The 26,560-nt window shown below is 47.2% G+C and overlaps 1 protein-coding gene across 1 annotated transcript in view; it reads left to right on the forward strand.

Moving 5' to 3' along the window:
* Positions 1 to 26,560, forward strand: part of Glt1d1 (glycosyltransferase 1 domain containing 1) — a 74,260-nt gene that overhangs the window by 37,198 nt on the left and 10,502 nt on the right. Inside the window, exons 7-11 of the mRNA XM_031338039.1 lie at positions 6,042 to 6,137; positions 6,858 to 6,907; positions 17,818 to 17,861; positions 18,965 to 19,085; positions 22,481 to 22,579. Of these exons, the coding sequence (XP_031193899.1) occupies positions 6,042 to 6,137; positions 6,858 to 6,907; positions 17,818 to 17,861; positions 18,965 to 19,085; positions 22,481 to 22,579 (410 nt within the window). The remainder of the gene's footprint in view (positions 1 to 6,041; positions 6,138 to 6,857; positions 6,908 to 17,817; positions 17,862 to 18,964; positions 19,086 to 22,480; positions 22,580 to 26,560) is intronic.

Below are 26,560 nucleotides of genomic sequence, written 5' to 3' on the forward strand. Positions count from 1 at the left end.
GACTTGGAGTCTGACGAAACCAATGACCCTACCCTCAAGTTATTTCTGACTGGTAAATAAAAATGTCAACAGCCAATAGCTGGGTAAAAGGGACATAGGTGGGGTTTAGGTTTCCTGGACTTGGGAGGGAGAGGGAGGATGAGAAGAAGGCAGGAGGAGGAAAGAGAAGCCGCCATGGGTTAGGACTCAAGAACACGTGAACCTGAGGGCTGGCCAGTTGGAGCTAAGAGCAGCCCAGATGAAACATAGTAACAACTCAGGGTTTTCAAGAGGAGAGTAGATTCTAATAGCACAGAGGGTAGTTATCTGTTCAGCTCTTGTGCTAATTAAAGCTTAAACATAAAGGCTGCGTGTGTCTTTCATCCAGGAACTAGATGATATAAAAGCGGGGTAGAAACCCCAGGTCAGATTTAAATAATTTCTACAACACACCTGTGTACATGACAGGGCTGGGCTCACTAACCTGTTGCGTGAGGACACGGGCAGGCTGTCGACACAAGTTTTGATTGAACAGCGAGGATGAGTCACTCAAGCTTTTGGTAGCATCTGTTTTACCCATGCCTTGGCAGGCCCATCTCTTGCCATTACCCCTTTAAGACCAAAGACCAAACGCAACACTTTCCCATAAGCCACCAAGGGCTGGAGGGTGCCGGCCGGGTCACACGCCAGTGGGTCTCAATCTTCCCCCAATCCTGCAACTATTTAATACAGACCCCATGCCGTGGTGACCACCAACTATAACATTATTTTCCTTGTTACTTCATAACTAAATTTTTTATTGTTATGAGTAGTATCGTAAATATGTTTGGAGACTGAGGGTTGTCAACGGGGTTGTGACCCACAGATTGAGAACTTCTGTACTAGACACCATCCAGTCCCTATTATGCTAGACTCTTAGCCCTTGGCCCTCTGGTTAGGTTTTCTGAACATTCATCTGTCTGAAAATAATCATTCTATCTATGGGAGGATGCACCAGGTTCTTTTCTGAATTTTTTTTTTTCTTTTTTTTTCCTAGAAGATGACGAGGCGGCACGGGATGCCCCTGTCTTATCATTTCTCTAATTTAGTTTCCTGAATTCTCATTACATTTAATCTCCAGCCCAGCAAGAAGATTTGAACGGCACAACGGATATAGGATTAACTCCGTCTCTCCCTCTAGGGTCTTCTGGGTCAGGAGGCTCAAAATCAATTTAGAGTGTTGGGGGGTGAGCACTTTAAAAAGTTGAATAGGAAATATCAGGGTGCCTTGCACGTCATCAGTTTGAAGCATGCATTTTTATTTTATCGATTTTCATTCAAATAACTTATTTTTTAGAGAGGGTCTCATGTAGCCTAGGACAGCCCTGCATTTGCTATGTAGCTGAGGCTGACCTTGAACTTCTAATCCCCCTGCCTCCACCCCGAGTTGCTGGCATTGTGGGCATGCATCATCATCCCTGATTTATGCTCTGCTGGCCAGTGAATCTAGGGCTTCCTTCAAGTTAGGCAGGACCTCTATGAATTGTTCCCTAGTCCCATTTTGTAGATTTCTGAGGCAACTTAAAGAAACAGGCACTAGGAGACAGGATTCTAACCTTTCAATAGATGAGACTGTGTTTATTGGTGCACACAGTGAAGGGGCAAACTCTTTGCCTCAGGGGAAAAAAGGGCAGAAGTAGTTGCAATGCATAGTTCAGATTTCCTTCCTATAGCCCCTGCCTTCCAGAGTTGCATGCTCAAAGTGAGACAGGCTTTCCCCCATGACCAAAGAGCAAGGTAGAGCAAGATTGTCTGTGACCGTAGGAATCCTATTTCAAAGGTGAGGTAGTCTATCACCAGCCACCTGAAATTTGGAGGGAGGAGAGAGACAGAGAGAGGGGGGCACTATAAAGCGATTTATTTATTTAATTTTTATTTACATGTGTATTTTTTTCCGTGTGTGAGTGGGGTAACATATCCATGCCTGGCGCCCACAGAAGAGGATATCAGATCCCCAGGTCTGGGAGTTTCAGGTGGTTGTATGCTGTGGTATGGGTGGTGGGAACTGGTTCCATGTCCTCTGCAGAAGCAGCCCTTAGCCACTGGAATCTCTCCAGCCCCCAGAGTATGTCTTGCATTGTGTGTAACCACTGCATGTTGATCTTCGGCCATCATGGCTTCTTAGCTGCAAGATGATGCATATCTTCCTTGCGAGTTACAGGCAGCATCCTGCAGAAGTCTCTTCCCAGGGCTGTCTTCTCAGACCATCTGGGTACCAGGAGGCACAAGGCTAGGTTTCCCTTGTAGCTCCCAACTGGCAACAGGTGCGGTACCCCCGTAACTGGGCCAAACAGATGTTCAAGCAGTTGTTTAAAGCAGGTGACCTAGGTAAGCAAGAAGGAATGTGTGTCCTCAGTACCATGTCACCCAGGGGCACAGGATGCTTTACCAGGTGCCAGGTCTCCCCACGCAATTCTGTGAGTTTCTGGAATGTTACCTTGGTGCGGCATTTGGATTACAGATTTATATTTTCCTCCCTATTCAATGAGGCCACTTTCCCATCTCGGGGGTTCTCATGGCTCTCCCACTGTCCGTCTTTCCTCTTCCTCTCATGGATTTAGTGCGTCTCCTTATATCAAAGGTGTGAGTAGATTGGAGTTGTGCTTTGCTCTGGACCTGGTAGGATTGTCCTGTTGCTGATAATAAATTTTGAGTCCATAGACACCTGTACCTACACATACTCTATGTGTGTCTACGTGACGGTGTGGGTGGGTGTGGATGGCATGTGGTCATACATGTGAACACACAGGTCCTGTGTGTGGAGCTGTGGCCTCCTGCTTTAGCTAAGGCGCCTTCTCCCTGTTTTCCCCTTGCACAGAATTGTATTCCCTTCGAAATTAATACGCAAGTCTGGGAAGGTAATTTTGATGTCCATCCCCAGCAGACCTACAGTCTGAGGATCAGATAAACATTACCTGCTCTTCTCTGGGAACGAAGGCTTAGGCTGCCTTCTCATTCTGACCCTTCTTTCCCCTTAGATTTTATTAAGGAGAAGAGCTTATCATTTATTAAAGACAATCGCTTGACTCCTGACCTTGGATTCCGGTGCCTGAATTCCAATTCTCCGACCTTGGGACCACATCTGTAGCTTCGGGCTCAGACTTTAGTCAAATATACACTCACTGAGGTTTGCCTGCTGTGCTCAGTTCACGAGATTCAAAATATTGGGGAGGGCATATAAAACCCTCAACGCAGCTTAGTGATATTGTCAAAAGTTAATTCAGGGACCGTAGCAACTTTATATTTATATTCTTTATGCATAAGATATATATACGACATTAAACATTGTAACGTTTTCACATATGTATATGATGTTTTATTTTTAAGGTTTTATTGTATTTTTAATTATGTATATGTATCTGTGTGTGGAGATGAGCACTTGGGTGCAATGCTCAAAGCAGGCAGGAGGGGGCACTGGATGCTCAAGCTGGAGTTGTGGACCCTTGAGAGCTGTCACATGGGTGCCTGTAACTAAACTTAGGTCCTGTGCAAAGGCAGTAATCACTCTTAACCATCACGCCCTCTCTCCTGCCCCAACATATAAGTATCTTGATCATATTCACCTGGAATTTTCTTTCTTTTCTTCCTTATCTTTTCTCTTTTTCCCTTCCCTTCCCTTCCCCTTCCCTTCCTTTTGAGCCAGGCTTTTGTTGTATAGTATATGCTGCTCTTAACTCACTGTGTAGCCCAGCTGGCCCCAACCTTGATGTTATCCTTCCAACTTAGCCTACTAATTACTAAGACTGAAAGTCTATGCCATCACACCTGGCTCAGAACTCTGTGTGTGTCTGTGTGTGCGCACGCGTGCGTGCGCACACGGGAACACTCACACACACATCTGTGAGTTGAGTGTATGACTAGTGCTGGCGATCAAACCAAGCTGTTCAGGTGAGCGTATTACCTCTGAGACTCACCCCCAGCTCCTATGATTTATTACCACTGAGACTCACCCCCAGCTCCTATGATTGCGCTTAAGGCTTTCTAGGACAAGCAGTCACTCTTCGCTGTCAGTGCGACTCCGTCCAGAGTCACTCTCATTATTCTATTATCTTTGCTGACCATGTCTGTCTTAAGGTTTTACTGCTATACACAGACACCATGACCTTATAAGGACATCATTTAATTGGGGCTGGGTTCCAGGTTCAGAGGTTCAGTCCGTTATCATCAAGACAGGAGCATGGCAGCATCCCGGTAGGCATGGTGCAGGAGGAGCTGAGAGTTCTACCTCTTCATCTGAAGGCTGCTAGTGGAAGACTGGCTTCCAGGCAGCTAGGATGAGGGTCTTAAACCCATGCCCACAGTGACATGCCTAGTCCAACAGGGCCACACCTTCTAATCATGCCACTCCTTGGGCTGGGTATATCTAAACCATCACAATGTCCCTCATGCATATGTATGACATACTATATGCTACTTTCTTTTTTTTTCTTTTTCTTTTCTTTTTTTTTTTTGAGACAGGGTTTCTCTGTGTAGCCCTGGCTGTCCTGGAACTCACTCTGTAGACCAGGCTGGCCTCAAACTCAGAAATCCACCTGCCTCTGCCTCCCAAGTGCTGGGATTAAAGGTGTGCGCCACTACCGCCCGGCGCTATATGCCATTTTCATTTTCAAGACTTAGGTAAGCTCAGAAAAAAAATAATATATGGACAAGTGCCCATCCTGGAAAAGACACCTTCCATGTGTATGGTTTTATGGCCAATTACACAGGCTGTAAATGCTGATATTTTAGACTAGCTTTTATGCCGAGTCTATTAACAATTGCTATTAAATCAATTATCTACCAGTTGCCATAAAACACCTCAAGACCTCCTGGCCTCAGACAATGGCGGCTGTTTCTCATGATTTCTGTGGGTGTGAGCTGTTGTGGTTTTGTAGCTCAGCTGGGCACCCTCTGCCTGTTCCAGGCCTGTCAATGCTGTTCCCCAAGTAGGCCCAGCCTCACCTCAGGGCTAGGACCTCACTCTGCTACGATGAGTCCTAGCAGACTTTTTTTCCAAGAAGGTTGTGTGGCCAGATGACCAAGGAGTAACAATGCCTTTGACAACCAAGGCTTGAAGGTCATAGGAGTATTTAGCCTGTATGTATCCACAGAGGCCTGAAGAGGGCATCAAGTCCCTGAAACTGGAGTTACAGGTGGTTGGGAGCTACTATGTAGGTATTGGGAATTGGACCTGGATCCTCTGCCAGGGCAGTCCGTGCTCTTAACTGCTGGGCCCTGTCCCCAGCCCCTTTCTCTCTCTGCTTTTCTAAAAGCTATACAGATAGCTCAGTTGGTAGAGTGCTTGGCTAGCATGCAGGAAGCCCTGGATTTAGTCCCAGCACTGCATGAATTGGGTATGCCTGTAGTCCTAGACTTGGGAGGTGGGGTCAGGAGAATCAGAAATTCGAGGCAAGTTTGAGGCCAACCTGGACTAATATAAGAGACAGTATCTCGTGTACTATACCCACAAGAAACAAAACATAAACAAACGAGAGAGAGAAAAAAAAACCACGATAAACATACATGTCTACTTTTAGAACTGCTACAGTTTTCTGAGGTAAAGTTGACAAATCCAACTGGCAAATGCAGAAAAAACAACAGGATGGGGAGACGTATGTGTGCATTTCCCATTCCCAGGGACATATGCTTATACCTACCACGCATCTGTGAATTCCCAAGTTATCCGTAAGTCTCTTTTCTAGTTGTATCAACGGAAACTGCCCAAGTCCTTCCTAGGCCTGCTGATTCCTATCAGTAGTGGCTGGATTATCCCCCCACCCCCACCCCCCCCTTGCAACCCCCATCCTTCCCCTTCTATGGCAGAGACCTTGCATTTCATAGCTAGAGTAAAGCTCAGGATTACCTATGCTTGGAGAAACTAATGTGTGCAGCAAGGCATTTAGAGAACACACTACAGGCAGGAAAGTGTAAGCCAATGTGAGCTTCAGACCTCTGGTCTGCTTGCTGCCATGTCGTCATTGTTGCTGGGTAACTTAGCCGTACCCTCCATGCCCACGGAAGTGTCCCACGTTCTTATGTTGCAGAGATCGACCAAAGTGCAGACAACCTGTACATATTCCTTATAATCTGTGGGCTCAGACCAGTGAAGGATCCTCTGTACCTGGTGGATGCATTCTCAGGTGTGTGTCATGCCCTCCTTGGTGTGGGGAATCTGCAAGCAGAGATGTGCCAGCTGGCCTCCAACTCTCAATCCTCCTGCTTCAGCATCCCAAGGGCAAGAGTTGCAGTGTGAGCTGTCACGCCCAGTGGGACCTTCCCTGTCTTTGTTCATTGCGTATAAGCAGACTGTTCTGAGATGATCATTTTGGAGACAGCCAGTAACTGTTTGGTAACTTATGGGATTGATATCTCTGTGTAGACCTGCAGCTTCAAGTGTGAAGGATGTCAGATAAATTGGAAAAGGTCTTTCTATTGTTATTCTATGTGTTTGTCTGCCAGTGTTATATGTGTATGCAGTACCTGTAGATACCAGAAGAGGGCATCAGATTGCCCTGAATTAGAGTTACAGCTGATTGGGAGCTGCCATGTGGTTGCTGGGAACTAAATTCTGGTCCTCTGTGAGAGCAGCCAGTGTTTTTAACCACTGAGCCATTGCTTCGGTCCAAAAAGAAACAATTTTTTTTTTTTTAAGTAAAAGCCTACAGTGACACACATAGGTGTTCTGAATAAATGAAATTTATCCTGGCTAGTATGAATGAATGATTAATAAGCTAAGAGAACAAAACTCAACTGTGGATTAATTTGTAGTTAAGCTGAATTGTTTCCCCAGCTGTGACTTGAAGCCATGCAAGCTCCATCCTAAGTCTTTTTTCTTCTTCTTTTCTTTTTCTTTTCCCAAGAATGGCATCAAGAGACACCCAATGTTTACATGGTGATTGTAGGTCCTGAGGTGAGTTCATGGGCTGTGAATGTCTATCTGACGGCTGGGTTTTTTTCCTCTTGACTTTGTTTTCTTTTGTGTGTGTCCGTGTGTGTGTCTGTGTGTGTGTGTGCGTGCGTGCGTGTGTGTGTGTGTGTGTGTGTGTGCGTGTGTGTGTGTGTGTGTGTAGTTCCTACTGGGGCCAACAGAGGGCACTGATATCTTATACCTGTATTCACAAGTGGTTGTCAGGTGCCTAATATGGGTGCTCAGAATGGAACTCGGGTTGTTTTCAAGAGCAGTATGTACTCTAACTGCAGAGGCATCTCTCTCTCTCTCTCTCTCTCTCTCTCTCTCTCTCTCTCTCTCTCTCTCTCTCTCGAGACAGGGTTTCTCTGTGTAGCCCTGGCTGTCCTGGAACTAACTCTGTAGACCAGGCTGGCCTCAAACTCAGAAATCCACCTGCCTCTGCCTCCCAAGTGCTGGGATTAAAGGTGTGCACCACCACTTCCTGGCCTAATACATTTTCTATAACTGGTTCATGTTCCTCTTCTACATATCTAGGTTTTGGTTTTTTGTTTTTTTGTTTTTTAAGAAACCGAAGTAAGTTTGCTTTTTTTTTTATTGGAAATTTTTTATTTATTTGTGCTATGTGTGTGGGGCTGTTCATGTATCATACCACACACACAGAGGTCAGAGAACACCCTTCAGGAGTCTTTCTCCTGTGTGGGTCCCAGGGATTGAACTCGGGTGTCAGGCATGGTGGTAAGCACCTCTATTGCTAAGCTATCTCCTTTGGCTAATAATTTACCTTTTTAAAAAACTGAAAAGTATGAAAAACAAACAAAAAAAGTACAAAGAAAAGTATGGGGTTGGAGTGATGGCTCAGCTGTTAAAAAGCCTTGGCTTATTATTCCAAAGGACCTGGGTTTGGTTCCCTGCTCTCAAATGGCAACTCACAACCATTTGTAACTCCAGTTCCAAGGCATCCAATGCCCTCATCTGGCTCTTCAGGCAATGTGTACATATGGTGCCCATGCTTACATGCATGCAGAAGATGTTTACATATAAAATATGTTTTAAAAACGAAAACCATCTGGGTCGTATCTCTGTAGTAGAGCACTCCCCAAAGTTGTATGTGCAAGGCCTTGGATTCAGTTCCCAAAACCATGTGGGTGACATGTGTGCATACACACCCCCACTCCCACCCCCACCCCCACCGAGAGAGAGAGAGAGAGAGAGAGAGAGAGAGAGAGAGAGAGAGAGAGAGAGAGAGAGAGAGAGAGATCAGGCCAAAGATTCTATCTGCTGATCTCTTTTATGGCTGATTTACTGTAAAGATTACAATTAATTCAAACTAATTTACGGCTGCAAAGGATAATTAGATAATTCTTACGGGAAAGCCAGTGGGCCCTATGAAGAGGAATTTTGAAATATAGAAGACAAAAGTTTATCTAAGTCACTGCATAAGCCCAAACTATGGCTGCAGAAGTGATCCTGAACTCAGTCAGATCATGCTGCTGGCCACTGTTTAGGGACCTTGCTGTTGGGAACAAGACACCCCCTGGCTGTCTCCCCTCTTCCCCAAACACACACACCAAGTTTGACATGTGGTAGCTCTTGCCAGGAAACTGCCCCTCTCTGCCCTGTGTTGACTCTCGCAAGATGCACGGGGGAGCAGACACCTGCCCTATCTCCTGGTCCCTCCTCAGTGCTGCGACCACACCACGTGAATGTGGCCTTTCCTTTGCCCCAAGCAGTTTGGAAAACAAAGTGTACTCTGCTCCTAGCCACATGGTCATTACAGCTGTTCACGTGGCTTCCCTCCAGGCTTTCCAGTCTGTGTCTGTTCCCTCTAAACTCCTCTGCTGAAATCCATTCTTGCAATGTAAGGAGATGAGGCCTCTGGGAGGTGACTAAATAGATCCAGGGGATGGAGGGAGCCCTCATCTATGTGATTGGGGCCCATATAAAAGGAGCCCCAGGGAGGCCACCACCTATGAACCAGGAAGCACACCTCAGGGGATATGCAGCCAGCGAATGAATGCCCTGATCCTGGCCTTTTACCTCTGCCACTCCCTGCTAAGTCTGTAGGTCACCCAAGTGACAGCACATTTAAGCAGGACTCAGGTGAACTGAGACAGACACATCATCTGTGGGGTGTTGAGTAGAATTCTCAAGGTTGCAGTGTGAGCCACGCCTCCTACCGCTTTGCTTTGTTAGGCCAGATGGTAATAGGCAAGCTGGGAGTGTTTGCTAATGGACACCCAGACAGAGACCAAGGAAGCTAATGTATACCAGTCTGTCTTGGTGAACCAATGAGATGATTGGTGGCAGGAGCATGGAGGACTTAAGGGCAGCTTGATACATCATCAGTCTCCCCATCCCCCCAGCCTGGGTGAGGATACAGCTCTAGAGCTGCCTGCCCAACTAGCAGGCAGCTCCTCTCGCTTGCAACTGCTTCCCTGCTTCTGCGACCTCAGGAGGCCCAGGGAGTCTAGTGGCTTTCTGGTGGCTCCCCAAAGCCTCTATCCAGGAGGAGATGCGCCATTCTCGCATTCATTGAGCAGCTAGCCTCACTTTCACTCACTCCTTCAGAAACATGCCCCGCCCCCAGAGTTGAGTGATTGCTTTACAGCATCTCCCAGAGTCTCATCTATTTGTCTTCTTTCAGTTCCCTGTGGCCCTTCCCGGCATGCACCCCTGTTCAATGCATTCTCCCAGACTTTGGGAATAATCGTGTTTACCTCTTAGGATGAGGCAAGAAGACGTGCTAATAAAGACAACCAAGAGGGGAGGGGCTGGTAAAACGGCTCAGTGGGTAAAGGCGCTAGCTGTTAAGCCTGATGGCCCAAGTTCAATCCCAGGGATCCACATAATGGAAGGAGAGAACCAATTGCCAAATGTTGTGCTATGATACGTGTGCAGCCAGGCACATAAAAAGGATTTAAAATATACATTATGCACACATACAAACACTGGGCAACCCTGTCAGACGCCACAGTGACATGATATAATTCGTACTTATAGCAAACACTAGAAGCCCCACAGTCTTAAATAAAAAATTCCAACACTTTAAAAGTTCAAAGTCTCTTTAAAATATCTAAGCCTCTTAGCTGTGGCTTCCTACCAAATTCCAAAATAAGTTACACGCTTGTCAATTTAGGCGGGAGGAGCCAGGGCTCAGTTAGCATCAGGGCAGAGCAAAATCAAACTCCAACACTATAAACAGATCATTGTCCATCAAGTGGGGCCCTCATGGAGCAGGCTCTAAGGTGCTTAGGCTGTCCCAGCACTAGGTTCTGTCCTGCATGCTCAGGTGAGCTCTACCCTGCCACCGTCCCTGAGTGGTCACTCTATTGTCTGGCATCCTCAATATCCTGGGGTTGCTCCTGCATCTAAGGCTCCACCCTTACTGGTGGTCTCTCTCACTGCCTAGCCTCAGTCTGTCTGTCTGACTGTCTCCCCCTCCTTCCCTTCCTTTCCCTCCTTCCTCCATGAACCCCAGTCCTGAGGTCACCACTGCAGTTGAGGCTGTACCTTTTCTTTCTGGTCTCTGTTTTAGGGCTGTTGTTTTAGTCAGGGTTTCTATTCCTGCACAAACATCATGACCAAGAAGCAAGTTGGGGAGGAAAGGGTTTATTCAGCTTACTTCCACACTGCTGTTGATCACCAGAGGAAGTCAGGACTGGAACTCAAGCAGGTCAGGAAGCAGGAGCTGATGCAGAGGCCATGGAGGGATGTTCCTTACTGGCTTGCCTCCCCTGGCTTGCTCAGCCTGCTCTCTTATAGAACCCAAGACTTCCAGCTCAGGGATGGCACCACCCACAAGGGGCCCTACCCCCTTGACCACTAATTGAGAAAATGCCCCACAGCTGGATCTCATGGAGGCCCTTCCCCAACTGAAGCTCCCTTCTCTGTGATAACTCTAGCCTGTGTCAAGTTGGCACACAAAACCAACCAGTACAGCTGTGTTTCTCATTCTTCCTAATACTGTGACCCTTTAACACAGTTCCTCATGCTGTGGTCATCTCTCCTCCCCCCCCCCCAGAGCCATAACATGATTTCCATTGCTAACTTCATAACTGTAACTTTGCTACTGTTATGAGTCATAATGTAAATATCTGTGTTTCACCCTCCCTGTGAAAGAGTCATTTGACGTGCTCCTCCCTCCCCTGCAAGGGGTCACGACTCACAGGTTGAGGAAAGCTGTTTTAGGGATTCGACCCTGCCTTAAGGCATCAAGCCTCACATTCTCTCCATGACCCCTTCGAGCCTGAAGCCTCTGTTACAGCTGAGGCTTTACCTCCACCAGTAGCCTCCCGACCTCTCTGAAGGGACTCCAGCCCCGCCACAGGTTGTTCTCCTAAGTCCCCTACACCCTCACACTAAGGACCATGGGGAAAATCTCCATACTTTTCTAAATTTGACTGCCAGCTTGAGCCGCAGCCATGGCCTCCTGGACCACGGCTTCTGAGTGCTGACCCCCAAGGAGACACCTCCCAGAAAGCCGTAGTCTCTCCCGAATAAATCACAGCTGGCTTTTCTGTCCCAGAGAACCAGGAACCAGAGACTTGCAATTTTAAAACCTCACGGGAAGGAATATGGTCCCACTAGAGTTTCTAAGAGACTCTCAACCTCTCCTTAGGTACCAGTAAGCTGGGTCTCCATCATGTATGCTGCTCTCAGCATTAACCTCCGACCTCCCACAACAGCAAACTGTCAGTACTCAATGGCTCCTTCAGCCCCAAGCTCCCAAATCCTTCCACAGTCCTCCTACCAAAAACAAAAAACCAAACCAACCAACCAACCAACCAAACAAACAAAAACACCAACATGGCCAGCAAGATGCGGTTCTCTGATTCCAGCCCTTGTTTGTTTTCTGTTGCTGGGATTAAACACCATAATCAAAATCAACTTAGACAGGGAAAGGGTTCATTCGGCTTACAGTTCACACAGTCCGTTATGAAGGGGAGCCAGGGCAGGGACTCTAACGGTGTAGAAACTGAAGCAGGGGCCATGGAGGAACGCTGCTTGCTGCTTCCTTCCGGGCTTGCTCAGTTAGTTTTCTTAGACAACCCAGGACCGCCCACCTAAGGGATGACACCACCCACAGTGGGCTGGCCCTCCCCACAGCAATCAACAATCAAGAAAATTCCCCACAGGCTTGGTCACATGCCAGTCTGATGGAGGCAGGTCAGAGGCTCTCCCTCCTGAGGCCTGCATGGTTGGTTGCTGCTCTTGAGATGAGATTCCTCGGTGATGTTTTTGGCTCAGGTCCGGGTCCTCAAATATGCTCTCAGAACAAACTCATTCTTTACCACTCCTAAACCTCTACACATCTGTAATGCTCACACCCAAGTGCTCAGTTTATCGTTGTTCTGAGTCTGGAACAGAAGAAGACTTAAGCCACTTTGTACTTTGAGTATTTGCTGTAGTATCAAGAACCCACGTACTGATGAGGTGGGTTTGCCAAGTGACCATGTGTCAGGACACATTAAAATTCTTCTTTTAATGGCCAAAGCATACAGTGCATTAATACCAACCCCTACCCTCCTGAATCTTCCTGTCTGGATCCTGATATGAGTCTACTTTCTTCTAGTCCATTTCTTGCTTTCTGCAAAACTCGATTCTCAAATAGCACTTACAGTGTAAGTGGGATGCTCAGCAGGCTCACTTAGCTTTTTCCAGGTCAAGTCCTATGGCTTGTTGCAAAATTGGCTAGATCACGACCTGTGAAGCAGAGTCCGGCCCTGACTACCTCTATCTCCTTCCAGGAGTCCCATTTGTGTGTTAGACTCTAATGAAGACACTGTGTAGGCTCACTGACATACCTCATCTTCAGAGCTCAATGAGGAAATCACTGGGGACATCAAACGGCCTAGAAATGAGCATGACACAGCTCACTGGGACAAGTGTCACTCAAGGCTGGGTGCCTAAGATTAAAAAGTGTTTCTCCCACTTTGTTTCTAAGACCTGCTGTTGTTCCAGGTTCAGGAAGAGGGTGTCAGGGTGTCCTTTCATAGGGAGAAGACCGTCCTGTGAGGCCACTCGCCAGACCCTGTTCAGCGGGGAGAAGGGAGGATGAGCCAGGAACTGGCGGGTTGAGATGAGAGGCTGAACACCAATAGCCACTACAATAAAATCCCAACGGTCTGTGTACACACACGTTTTGTTTTCAAGATTCATTTTATGTATATGAATGTTTGACCTGCATTATGAATATGCAGCTCATGGGTGCCTGGCACCTGACGAGGTCTCACTACCATTACCTGATGGCCTGTCAATTAACTCTGCCCCATCTCTGGGCCAGACCTGCCTCTGTGTTGTGAGAAAAGCTGGGTCGAGTGGCTTGTCTGAAGGGTAACATGCCCAAGTTACCTGAGTGCTCTTGACTTAACCACGTGCCTCAGTTTCCCTATCTTCAAAGTAGGAATGCTTAAAATAGTAGCACCTGCTTCCTGGTTCGCTATTAGTGAAAGCGAGCACTTCCTGTTCTTGGGGCGAAGGGGGGTGTCCTGGGAGTACAGGAAACATAAGGGACCATTAAAGCCAATGTTCTCTCTCTGCTCTGACTGCCTGGATCCTGTTCTAGCTGCCGGATGCTCTGAATTCATCTTGGGTTTTCTAGTAATGCTCCTTTGATCTCTCAGTTCCTCTGTTTGAGAGAAGCACGTGTTCCACTCATAGGGCATCTTGTACGGTACCTTCTCCAGCTCTTTGATGAGGCATGCTGAAGGCGGGGGGACGCTTGCTTTGGGCATGACAGCCTAATGACTTCCCCCAGCAACTTCTTATAGCAAAGATTATTTCCCCTAAGCCCTAGAGTTGAAACAATATCCTTTGTTAGGAAATAAACAAGCTTGGAAGGAGGAAATGAGAATTTTTCTCTTGCTGCTTTCAAAGCTTCTTCCCCCCCCCCCTTAAAAATTTCATTAAATAAAAACATCCACTCCTCCTTTCCTCTTTATCTTGTGTTTTGTTCCACCCGGCTTCACTAAGAGATTTGAAAGTGAACCGATGTGGAAAGTAAACCCAGAGAAAGCCGGCGTCAATTGTAGTTTCATCTTAAGACTCGCTCTTCACTCCTTAGCTACGTCCCAGCTTTGCATTCCAGCCATCTCGGAACGAGACTTGTATCCTTGACAAATTATCTTTCTCCAGACAGTTCATCCTGAGAGCCGGTGCATGCTAATAAAGACAAAAAGAGGATGGGCTGGCTGAAACTAACCCATGTAAAATTTTAAGGTGAAAATTAACATGTAGAAGGAAAGGCTTTCCATTTTTTTTAATGTGTGTGTGTGTGTGTGTGTGTGTGCGCGCGCACACACACGTGTGCTCGTGCATAGCATGATGCACGTGTCTAGAGCTCAAAGGACAACTTGCAGGAATGGATTCTCTCTTACAATGTTCCAGGTTGGGGGGAGTGTATCCTCGGGAACAAACTTAGGTCATTGTGCTTGGTGGCAAGACCTTTGTCCATTGAGCCTTATTGCCAGCCCAGAAGGGAGCTTTCATTGAAAGGTTGACTTTTACATTGTAATATGCTAGGGTTGTGTTGGTTCCTTAATAATTTGAGCGTGAGGCCTCAGGAGTGGGAAGTCAACAGGGAGTTCTCACGCACAGGACTGTTCTAGTCACTGCATGGGAGCCAGGGAAGGAGACGGAAGTGCAGTGGAAAGAGAGGCAGAGCTATCATAGATGGTGACCCTGGGGGTGGCAGGTAGCAGGCTGGATAGTTTTGGGGGAGGTGTTGCTTCTGGCCAGGACCCATCGGGGAGAGTGAAAGCATTTTAGAGACAGGGCACCAGCTGCATCCTGGAGGATGATGATTCCTGGAGACCAAGGCACAGGTTGGCCAGAGGGAGGAGTGAGGGAAGTGGCAGGAACCTCACGGGCTTTTATAGCCTGTGTGCATATGCACGTGTGTGTCTGTGTGCGCATGTGCTCCCGCGGTTGTGGGCTCGCTGCCTATGGGAGCAGTTTCCTGTGGAGGGCCATCTACCTTTTTTGTCGTCGATTTGGGGCTCACAGAGTTAGCTACTATGCTTACTCTCCAGGAAGGGTCAAGTGTCCTCTACTCCTCTCCCCCCTAGCTGGAAATATGAGCATGTACCATAATTCCTTGTTTAAATTATTTATTTTGTGTGTATGTGTGTGCCTGATTATAATATGTCTCTGCGTATGTGTGTGTGTGTGTGTGTGTTCATATACCTACACACACCATACATATACATTATTCACCACTTGAGTGTAGGGGCTCCTGGAGGCCAGCAGATGGTGTCAGATCCCATGGAACTGCAGTTACAAATGATGGTTTTGAGTTTGCCCAGCATAGATGTTGGAAACCTGGTCCTCTGCAAGAGCAGCTAATGCTATTAGTAACCACTGAGCCATCTCTCCATCCCTGACACCTAGATTTTAAAATGTGGGGTCTGGGGATTGAACTCAGGTCTTCATGCTTACAAGGCAAACGCTTTACCAACTGGGCCGTCTCTCCAGCCTCTGTCCCTTGAGCTTTCTAAGAATTATCAGATGAAACTAAGCAGAACTTAGAGAGCTTGGCTTCTAGTCTGCCCAGACTAGAATACTAGCCTAAAGGCTTTCCTGCTCTGGGACTCTGATGAAGTTATACAACCTCTTTGAGTCCTCCTGTATACAAGTGTTCAGTAATGACATTGTTGCTAGAAATAAGTTAATGATTTTAAAATGCTTAGCTCACGTTCTTCTGGCTTAGGTGGCTACTGAGTATTAATTATAAACAGCTACAACAGTAGCAATTTGTTGTTCATAGCTATGAGCTCCTCCTTGCATAGATCTTCCTAGGGATAATTGCAAATTCTTAAGCATTCCTGTTTGATACAATATAGCCCTACAAATTTCCAGCTACATAGTGGCCCCAGGGCTGTCAGTAAGCCCTATGCCATCAGTCCTTGAGCAGGCATCCTAGCAGTCGGAAGGATTCAAGGCCTGCCACACAGGCTTCCCATCAGAGGAAAGCGAAACAGAGTTTCTAGACAAAAGGCTTTATATCACCTGGCATTATAAAGCTAGCTGTTCCGGCATTTGCTTTCAGCTAGCCAGTGTGCTTGTAATTCATGATGGCTATTGGCAACGTGTAAATGAGAACAGGAATTGAATCTACTTTCCTTGCAGCCTGGCTGGAGCCACAGTCAGGAGGGGCTGCTAGCATCCTGAATTCCTGAGCTGGGTTCACACCCTTGCTGTGTCTTTGAAGCAAGGTCTAGGATTTTAAAAAGTTTTAAAGATGTATTTATATTTTCAATTGTGTGTGTGTGTGTGTGCATGCAGATGCCATTGAGCTCGCTCTCTGTTCCTCCTAAGATACGTTTTCTTCTCTCTCTCTCTTCTTTTCTTTCTTTCTTCTTGAATCATGATCTCATTGTACATCTCTGGATGGCTCACCACGTAGACCAGGCTGGCCTCGATCTTCCAAGAGATCTACCTGCCTTTGCCTCCCAGGCATTGGGATTTTAAAGGTGAAAGGTGAATGTCACCATTCCTGGCCCCTAATCTTTTTTTTTTTTAAATTACATGTATTTACTTATTTGTTTTGGAGGAGGCAGTTGTGCCACGGTGCACTTGAGTCCTGGAGATCCAACTCAGGTCAGGTTTGATGGCAAGTGTCTCTACCCACTGAGCCATCTTTATCTTGATGACTCAGTTTTGTGTTGAAAAAAGCTTTTCAGCTCTTTTGAAAATCATATTCACGGCTGATAATAGTCAGACAGGAGACACCTCGGGAGCAATCTGACAGAGTTAGTCAGTCAGATGCAGTCTGTCAGATGTCTCAGGGAAGAGTTTGTGGTGCGTTGAAAGGAGATTGATGAGAGACTCTTCTGCCTCCTGGAAAGGAACCGACCTTGAACTCTGTACGTAGCCAAGTATGACCTTGAACTTCCAATCCACTTGCCTCCACCCCCAGTGCTGTATCACAGGTGTGCAGTGCCATGCCTAGCCTAGCAGAATGTTTTCTGGAGTCCTCTATGTTACTACATAATGCAGTTCTTTCTCTTTGTGTCTGAATAATACTCACATGGATAAACACATTTTGCTATTCATCAGCCTAGGGGCATGCCCTTGGTTTTAAAACTGTACTTCTGAGAAGGCTCCCCACTACAAACAAACTTCAGTTCCACTGGGCTGCTTTGATGAAGGCTTCCCACTCATTCCCTTGATTGCTTTTTATGACAAATTCCACCTGCATCATTTAAGAAAGCAAGCCGTTCCCTGAAGGATGGTCCTGTCTGTAGGCACTCTCCACTGTCCTTTGAAACCCTGGGGTTTCCCTGGGCTCAATGCTCATAGAGGGTGGTGCACATAGACCCCACCCCCTTCTCTTTCCTTATCTTCCTTGTATAAGGGCTGGACTTGGGCTGCTCCTCTGTTACTTGTATATTCTTCCTTTCAGAACAACTGGATGGGCTTCGATCCTGTTAGGATTCGTGTGCTGAGGACTTAGATTTAGGTCAGGCTTACCCGAGCCCCAGACAAAACTTTCAAATATCCCAGGCTGGCCTGGATGGAGTTTGCCATGCCGGAGAAGATGGCCTCGAACTCACGATCCTTTTGCCTCCTTCTAAGTGTTAAGGTCACAGGCTTTCGTTATCACACCTGGTTTATGCAGTGTTGGGGACTGGACTGGCTTTGCGCATGATAGTTGTTCTACCACCTGGTCCCACCTGGAGAGTCAAATTTTTCAAACAAATTGTGTGTGCGTGTGTGTATGCGTGTGTGTAAACCATGGTGCATATGTGAAGGCAGAGGAGAATGCATTTGGGAGTCACTTATCTCTTTCAACCATGTGAGTTTCTGAGATCAAATCTAGGTCCTCCGGCTTTTGTAGCAAGGGCCTGTCTGCTCCTGCTGAGCCAAGTGCCAGCCACTTTTAAGTGTTTCTTGTCCCTCTTTTTTTCCAGGTAGATCCAGTGTTTACAAGGGAAGTGAAAGACCGGGTGAGGAGGTAAGAGTGATGGGCAGGTGGCATCTTCAGACTGGCGGCATCTTGCACACTAGGAATCCTGTGTGGCAGAGTGAGCCGTTCAGGAGCCCCAGCTTACGAAATCTCCAGCTCTGCTCGAAGCAGACTGCAAGTGCAGCCTCCTATAATGTTCACTGTGATCTCCCAAGGTCATGCTTTGGGCTCCAGGGTAGAGGCCAATAAATGGACGCACTCAAAGTGGAAGACACTCTCTCTTCCTAGTCGTCTGGTAAAGGCCAAAGCAAAGCACTTTGTTTCTGGCTAAGGATCTTGCAGCATATCCCAGGCTGGACCAGGATCGGAAGCCTCTTGTGTGACTGGGCCCTAGGTGCATGCCCCCTTACCTGATTTAATGAAGATCACTGAGTTGTTTTAGCCGATGACACTAGGGAAAAATGCAATTATTTTAAAATAACAAAGGTTTGGGGACTGGAGAGATGGCTCAGCTGATGAAGAGCATTGACTGCTCTTGCAGAGAACCCAGGTTCAATTCCCAACACCCACATGATGGCTCACAGTTACCTGTAATTCCAGTTCCAGGGGATCTTCGGTGCCCTCTTCTGGCCTCTGTGTGTAATGCAGTCACATGGTACATACGCATACAATCAAACACTGATACACGTAAATAAATCTTAACAAAAAATTGGAAGAATGAGACAGCTTACTTGTATCTGGAATAAGAAGGTACAGACTGCTATAGACTCTTTGGAGATAACTGATCAGTGTCTCTCTCTAAATTGCATTTTTTTTTCCCTGCCAGGGACAAGGGACCCAGTTTCACTAGATGTTTAAGTTGGGTCTTTTTTTTTTTTTTTTTTTTTTTTTTTTTTTTGAGACGGGGTTTCTTTTTTCTTTTTTTCTTGTTTTGGTTTTTCGAGACAGGGTTTCTCTGTATAGCTTTGGCTGTCCTGGAATTCACTCTGTAGACCAGGCTGGCCTCAAACTCAGAAATCCGCCTGCCTCTGCCTCCCAGGTGCTGGGATTAAAGGCGTGCACAACCACCGCCCCGGCATAAGTTGGGTCTTAATTGTTCACATAACATTGAGTGGGAAACAGCTACACTACCTCTGCTCTGTCTTTTTCAGGTCTGCAGGGGTGCGGCTGATCCAAGAGATGGGCCAGGAGGATCTGCATGCAGTGGTGAAGAGCTGCTTTGCGCTGGTCAACAGCTCAGTCTCTGAGGGCATGTCAGCAGCCATCTTGGAGGTAACTGCAGCTTGAATGCCCAGAATGTGGATTGTTCTTGCTCTTCTACATTTTTTTTTTAAAGATTTTATTTTTTATTTATTTTATGTGTTTGAGTACATAGTAGCTGTACAGATAGATGGCCGTGAGCCTCTGCTGCCCCGCTCGCTCCGGCCCCGCCCCCCCTCCCGCTCGCTCTGGTGTAATTCACTGTAGCTGTCTTTAGAGGAACAAGAAGAGGGTGTCAGATCTCATTACGGGTGGTTGTGAGCCACCATGTGGTTGCTGGGATCCAAACTCAGGACCTTCGGAAGAGCAGTCAGTGCTCTTCCCCGCTGAGCCATCTCACCAGCCCTACTTTTCTTTCTTTCTTTTTTAAAAAGATTTATTTAAAAATTTTAAGTTACACAAATGTTACATGCATCTGTGTGGGCGTACATACAAGTGAGTGCAGTTGCCAGTGGATACCAGAAGAGGGCGTCTGGATACTCTGGAGCGAGTATGAATTTGCATCAGTTACTCTAAAAGTGCACGACATGGCCTTGTGTCATGTTTGGGTCCCGCAAAGAAGCCCGTGCTGTGTGCTAACTGTCAGCCTTGGCTGGGTGCTCAGCCCCAGCCACTGGGGCAGTTTGTCACCCCCAAGCAGCTAACATTTAAACCAGTGCAGGGAAGGTGCCCAGTTGTTCTTCCATATGTAAATACACACTCCGCTCCTTGCTCCTATTTCTTAAGAAAAGGTCAAGGGCCTGGAGCCTGCTCAGTGGTTTGCCGAGCAGAACATCCAGCTTTCTCTGTGGAGTGACCGCTGTGGCACTCGGCTTGCCTCACAGGAAAGGCAGCTGTCAGCAATGCTGATGCTCTTGAAGTGTCATGTGGCCTTCCTTGGGCCAGGCAAAATAACCTTTGGGAGACGGGCTCTGAATAAAAGTTGATTTTAGGGGGCGTGGTAAGCGTACCTCTTCAGAATCCCTTCAGATGGCCAGTGTGTTAATCACAGAATACCCGCCCATCACTGGTCCAGGAAGTGAACTTGTAACCTTTCTGAATCTGCCTTCTTGAGCAGGCAAGTTCAAACGCCCATTGGCTAAAATACACGCTTCTCACTGAAAACATGTCAAGAACAAATGGCAGCCAGATGCACAGCAGCCGGGTGATTATTGCTAAAAGCCTGGCAGGCCTTTCCCATTCAAGCATACTGTGGATTTGAAATACCCAGCCCCCCGCCCCCACCCCACCCCCACCCATTAGAATTACCTTAAAGGAGGAGATGGAGAGATGGCTCAGTCAATTCAGTGCTTGCTGTGCTGAGTCCAATGCCCAGGCCCCACAGGGAAAGCCAGGCATGGTTGCTTTGTGAATGTAATCCCAGAGGCGGAGAAGGCTGAGAAGGGAGACAGGCAGACCCCTGGGGCTCGCTGAACACTCAGCCCAATAGAGTCTGTGACCTCCAGGCCAGTGAGAGACTCTGTCTCAAAAAAAAAAAAAAAAACCGAGGTGGAGAATTTCTGAGGATGGCTGTTCCAAGTTTCCCTTTGTCTTTTACACATCCGCACGTGCTCCTCTACACACAAAGGGTATGAAGGGCTGCCTTCACGGTCCCAGTTTTCCTGTCTGGAACACCCACATAGATGTAGTCACCATGCAGACAAAACCTCTGGGTTAGGTTCTAGGACCTCTATGGAAGAGGGGTGGAAGATCTAAAGCTAAGAGCAAGGAGGAGCATGCTTGACCTTAGTCAGTCACACTAGCTCTAGTGATCTGAGAACCTTGAAGGACCCAGTAAGTTTTAAAACACTTGTGCCATTTTGGTGCCAAGGTATGTGTCCGTATGGGGGAGGGTGGTGAGATAGAGATTGACTTTATGTGGGGGCATGGGACAGGACCATTCCTTATTCGTTTGAAAAGCCGAAGCTATTTTTCAAATGTCAGAACTAGAAAGACTTGCTAAGGGCATTTATTTGGGATGTGGAAGCTGCTGGAGGTGAGGAATTTGCAAGGGGTCTGAGTGGTCTTTGTGTAGAAGAAATATACTGCCAGCCACTGGCCAACCTCTACCCAAGCCATTCTCTGCTCAGTTCTGTGAGATTGTATGAACACCTTCAGATCAAGTTGTTCTCCCATGCTAGCAGTGGTCACCCAGGCCACAAAGTTGCAGCAAGTCCTTCTTCGAGAAAATAGAGATAGGGCAGTCTGACCCAGGACCGCCTGGCTGCAAGCTTTACAAGCCACACCTGCAGGTGAGCTGTGCATCCCTAAAGCCCGGCTGTTCTTTTTTTATGGGGTGCAGGTCCCAGCAGTTGTGTTCCTCACGCCATGGAAGATGAAGACTATCTCAGCTAGGTGTAGTGTGGCACACACCTTTAATCCCAGCACTGTGGAGGCAGAGGCAGGTGAATTTCTGTGGGTTTGAGGCCACCCTGGTCTACAGAGTGTGTTCCAGGACAGCTAAAGCACAGAGAAACTCTGTTTCACTGCCCGCCCCCACCAACCCCAGACTTTCTATAAGCCCCAGACAGCTCTAATAAGGATGGGGACGGGGGGTTGGCCACAGGTATTAGAGAGCATGAAAGAGAGGTTCTGTCCACCCCATAAGAGGAGCTTGATCTAGTCTAGGGAGGCCAGGTGAGTCTGTTTTGATAAAGGGAAGCTGTGTGTCTTGTGTCCTGACATTTTGTGTGTCTGTCCCCCCAGTGCCAGGCCCTGCCCCTCCTCTGTCTTTCCCTGCTTGCTCTGTGAATTTACTCTGAGCGCAAGCAGGCCTATTTCCAAACACTGTCTATCGTGTGGCTTTGCCAGCTACAGCGCTATCAGGACCAACTTCTCAATGTGTTCACATATTCTCAGAACTTGTCTGTGCTCAGAATTTGCCATTTTTTAAAAAGAGATTTATTTTTTTTTTATTTTAAGTTATGCACGCTCATGCATGTCTATGTGGGGGATTGTGCACATGTGTGGGAGCACCCGTGGTGGCCTGGACAGGGCTCTGGAGCCCCTGGGTCTAGAGTCTAGGTGATTGTAAACTGTCATTCAGCTGGGGTACTGGGGACCAAACTCAAATCCCCTGCAAGAGCAGCAAGCACACGTAACCTCTGAGCCATCTCTTCAGCCCCATCCACCTTAGTTTTTGAGATAGGGTCTTTCATAACCTGGAGTCTGACAAGTAGGCCAGACTGGCTGGCCAGTAAGTCCCAGGGATTCTCCTGGCTTGGTCTCCCCGCTGCACCCCCAGTATTGAGATGACAGGTATACACCACCATGCCTGGTTATGTTTTTGTTTTTAACTCGCGGCCCGGGAGATTGGACTCAGGTCCTGATGCTTACAGAGCTAACACTTTACCCCCTAAGCCATCTTCCGGCCCTCTTGCCTGGTTCTTAGATGCCACCTTCAGCCTCACTCCTTCCCGTCTTCACAGGCAATGGATTTGGAAGTTCCCGTGCTGGCCAGGAACATCCCTGGGAACTCGGCTGTGGTAGAGCACGGCGTCACGGGATTGCTGTTTTCCAACCCTCAGGTAAAGAGAGTCCTTTCCCTGTGTTTGCCTCATTGGCATGAGTTCTGTCTGTGTGAGGAATGCCTGTGAATTCGGGGTTCTTGGAAGCCTCGCAGCTCCCGGCAAAGGGAGAGCTGTCCAGCACATTCTGTGGCTTCTGTTCTCACTCTGGAGGGACACGCAGCATCTAGACTTCCAGGGTACTTCTGACCTGAGGATTTTAGCTCAGCTGGCTGAACGTTCGGTTGGCATGCATAAACCAGGCATGGTGGTGTACACCTGTCTGTCACAGAGCATTCAGGCAGTAAAAGCAGGGGGATCAGAAGTTTAAGGTCAACCTCTGCTATATAGCTAGTTGGAGACTAGCCTATATGAGACCTTGTCTAAAACAAAACAAAACAAAACAAAACATAAGTAACCCCACAGAAACAAACAAACAAAAGACAAATGCACAAGGACTTCTCTGGCTAGTGTTTTCCTAAGTCATTGTCTGGAAACAGGGTAGAACAGAAGAGAAGGTCCTCTAGCCACTTGATGCTCTGTGACATGGTATATTCGGGGAGCTGGTGACACAGCACCCTGCCTCTCTCCTGTTCAGGTCCTCTCAGGTGAGTCCCAGCCCTCCCCTCGAGTCCCAGAGACAGCCCCAAACTCCCCACCCCCGTCACTACAGACCTTAGAACTTACTCTCAGATGTGTTTGGACCCACCAACTTCACGTTGGCTTCAGCGAACTTTTTCTCCTGGCTTGGTCTCCCCGCCGCTCCCCCAGTATTGAGATGACAGGTATCCACGCCACCATGCCTGTTTAGAACATTGAGTCTTCCTGGTTCTGTGCGGGGAGAGTTGCGATTCTTCACACTCCAAAATAGTGTGCGAGACACGGATGTCGCACGTACCCAGTGTATGCTGGGATACATTGCTCTAAAAACAAATAACGCCAGCCTTAAGGAACTCCGGGCTGCCATTGCTTTAATCAACCATGGAACTTAGACTTGGGTGCAGGGAAAGCAAAGAGCAATTTCAAATATGCATTCAGATATGTATGAGAGCCAGCACTTCATTTATTAAGAAGAACTGTCCTGTCAGACCACTGGCTTTGGGAGTTAAAATATGTATATGCAATGCATAGCACATAAATAATGGGTAAGCATAAACGCTCTCTGAAGTCAAGCTAAATATAGTTACTCATTCTGCATTAGCTGTTATTCCTTAATTGAGAACATAAAGAAGCCTGGTTTTCCCATGTAGGGCTGGAGATAAAAGACTGAAGTGTTCAGAGAGATTGGGAGATTAGGGTCTGTGCAAGGGGATGGGGTGCATGGCCAGGAACCTTGGGCAAAGTTTGGGAGCTCAGTGGATGGTCATCAAAGAAAGGGGATCTTGGTTTGCTGACTATAAAAACTTAATTGGTCCAGGCACAATGTAAGGGAGGACGTGGGGAGGGGGAACCTGTGGATCATGCAGCAAACCTGGACTGAAGAACATGGCTGTATTGGCCACTAGAAGGAGGACGATTTTAGATTCTGGGATAAGGCTCCGTTGGTCAAGTGCCAGCCTGGCATGCATGAAGCTTTGGATTCAGGCAACATCACTGCCCGAAGCTGGGCATGGCAGTACGTAACTTCAAAACTAGTACTCGGGAGGATGAGAAGGTCAAGCTCATCCTTGGTGACAGCTCTGCGGTACAGGGTGCTCAGCCTTTATCTGTCTACTTGTTGACACTTCTCTATCTCCAACCTTCTCCTCCAGTCCCCTTCAGAGGGTTCAACCGTTCAAAGTGTCTGCTAGTGGGAAATGGAGATTTGGTGCCCGCTCACTTTCAGAATTTGAGTCTCCGCATTATGTGGTACTTCAGCACCTGAGACAGCGCCTGCCCGTAAACCTTTGTTCTTTAGCAGTGAAGGAAAGCCAGAACCTGCTCACTCACTCCACCAGCCGACAGGAACAAAGAATCTGGAAGGGAATGGTTGGATTAGTTTTTTATTGCTGTGGTAAATGCCATGGCCAGAAGCAACTTGGGGAGGAAAAGGTTTTATGTGCCTTACACATCCGGGTCACAGTCCATCACGGAGGGAATTCAGGGCCGTAACTCAAGCAGGAACAAGGGCACTGCTTACTGGCTTGCTCGGCCTGCTTTCTTATACAGCCCAGGACTGCCTTGCCTAGTAGTGGCATCGCCCATAGTGGGCTGCATTTCCCCCACATCAAACAACAACCAAGAAAATTCTTCTGAGGGATGCCCACAGGACAATCGGATGGAAACAATTCTTTTATTGCGGTTCCCTCTCCCCAGGTGACAAAAAATCAGCAACACAGGGCATTTGTTTGGAGAGGCAAGTAAATCAACTACATCTACGGCTACCTCTACCTCTCTCTCTGAGTCTATATCTATATCTATATCTACATGCATATCTCCATCTATCTCTCTCTATATGTAATCTCTCTCTATAGCTAATGTGGAGGTATATCTTAGCTATATAATATATCACTATATTTTTATCCAATACCTATGCCTAGGTCTATTATTTTTTTAATCTAAAAAGTTGATGACTAAACACATTTCACTGTAGGGACAAAATAATCTCTGGTTTTGTACACTTCACCTCTGGAAAATTTCAATTTAAACGAAGCTTCCTTAACCAGCTCAGCATTGATCTCGCATTACCTCAACAATCTGGTTATTTCTCCATTTAAGAAGAAGGAAGGAGTCCAGTGACTTTCCTAGGTGTTTTTTTACAGTTTAGTTTTATAGCTTCAAAATTAAGATCTATATGATATTTAATAGAAACCGTGAATTCATATTCTGCCAGGGTTGGGCTCTCCGAGGGCGGTTCAAGCTGATCTGCTAGAAGGTTTTCTTTTTGTTCTTTAAACAACTGTAGATAAATAAATTTGGGGATATGAATGGTGGTGGTGGTTAATGTTTATAAAGGATGTGCTGTATTTGAGCTCCTATCCTTAGTGGCCAACATGACATGGCTTATGTTTCTCTCTCTCTCTCTCTCTCTCTCTCTCTCTCTCTCTCTCTCTCTCTCTCTCTTTCTCTCTCTCTCTCTCTCCCTCTCCTCTGAGATAGGGTTTCCCTGTGTAGTCCTGGCTGTCCTGGAACTCACTTTGTAGACCAGGCTGGCCTCAAACTCAAAGATCCTCCTGCCTCTGCCTCCCAAGGGCTAAGATTAAAGGTCTGAGCTACCTCTGTACAGCCAGCTTATGTTTAAAGTACATATGTATATGTATATGTACATGTACAAACACACACACACACACACACACACACACACACACACACACACACACAATGTCTATGGAGCCCAGGCTGTCTTCAAACTCACTATATAGCCAAGCATGACCTTGAATGTCTGATCCTCCTGCCCACCCCATCCCATCTCTCCAGTGCACAGATTATAGATGGCCGCCGAGCGTATGTGGTACTGAGGATCAGATTTAGGCCAACCAGGTAATCTGTCTACTGAGCTGCATGCCCTTCTCAAGGCTTATGTCTTTCTTAAAGACATTTCTTAAGCAGGGATGGCTTTGATTGTGTTTGGGGAAAGCAAGAGACTCTGGAGAAATGCCATTCTCAAACTTGTGTTCCACCTGGAAGGTGGCAGTGCTCAGGGGTCTTGCTCCCGTCTGAAACCTACGGTGGCTTGTAGGCATCTCTGTTGTCTGCTGTTCCTTCATCCAGAAGGTGGAGGTAAGACCCTTCCTTTTGGAAGCAGCAAATGCCATGCCAATCGCTTTGAAGAAGATTTTAGATCACTGAATCGAGAGAGACTTCACATTCGGACTTAGAGCCAGCAAGATTGCTCAGTGGTAAAGGCACTTAGCACCGAGCCTAATGATTTGAGTATTATACCCTGGGACCTATATGGTAGGAGGAGAGAACTGACTTCTGCAAGTTGTCCTCTGACTTCTATATGTTAAAAAACAAACAAAAAAAAGTGCAGCTGGGCGGGGGTGGCTCACGCCTTTAATCCCAGCACTTGGGAGGCAGAGG

Source organism: Mastomys coucha, unplaced genomic scaffold (genome assembly GCF_008632895.1).
Source record: "Mastomys coucha isolate ucsf_1 unplaced genomic scaffold, UCSF_Mcou_1 pScaffold22, whole genome shotgun sequence".
NCBI classification, from domain to species: Eukaryota; Metazoa; Chordata; class Mammalia; order Rodentia; family Muridae; genus Mastomys; species Mastomys coucha.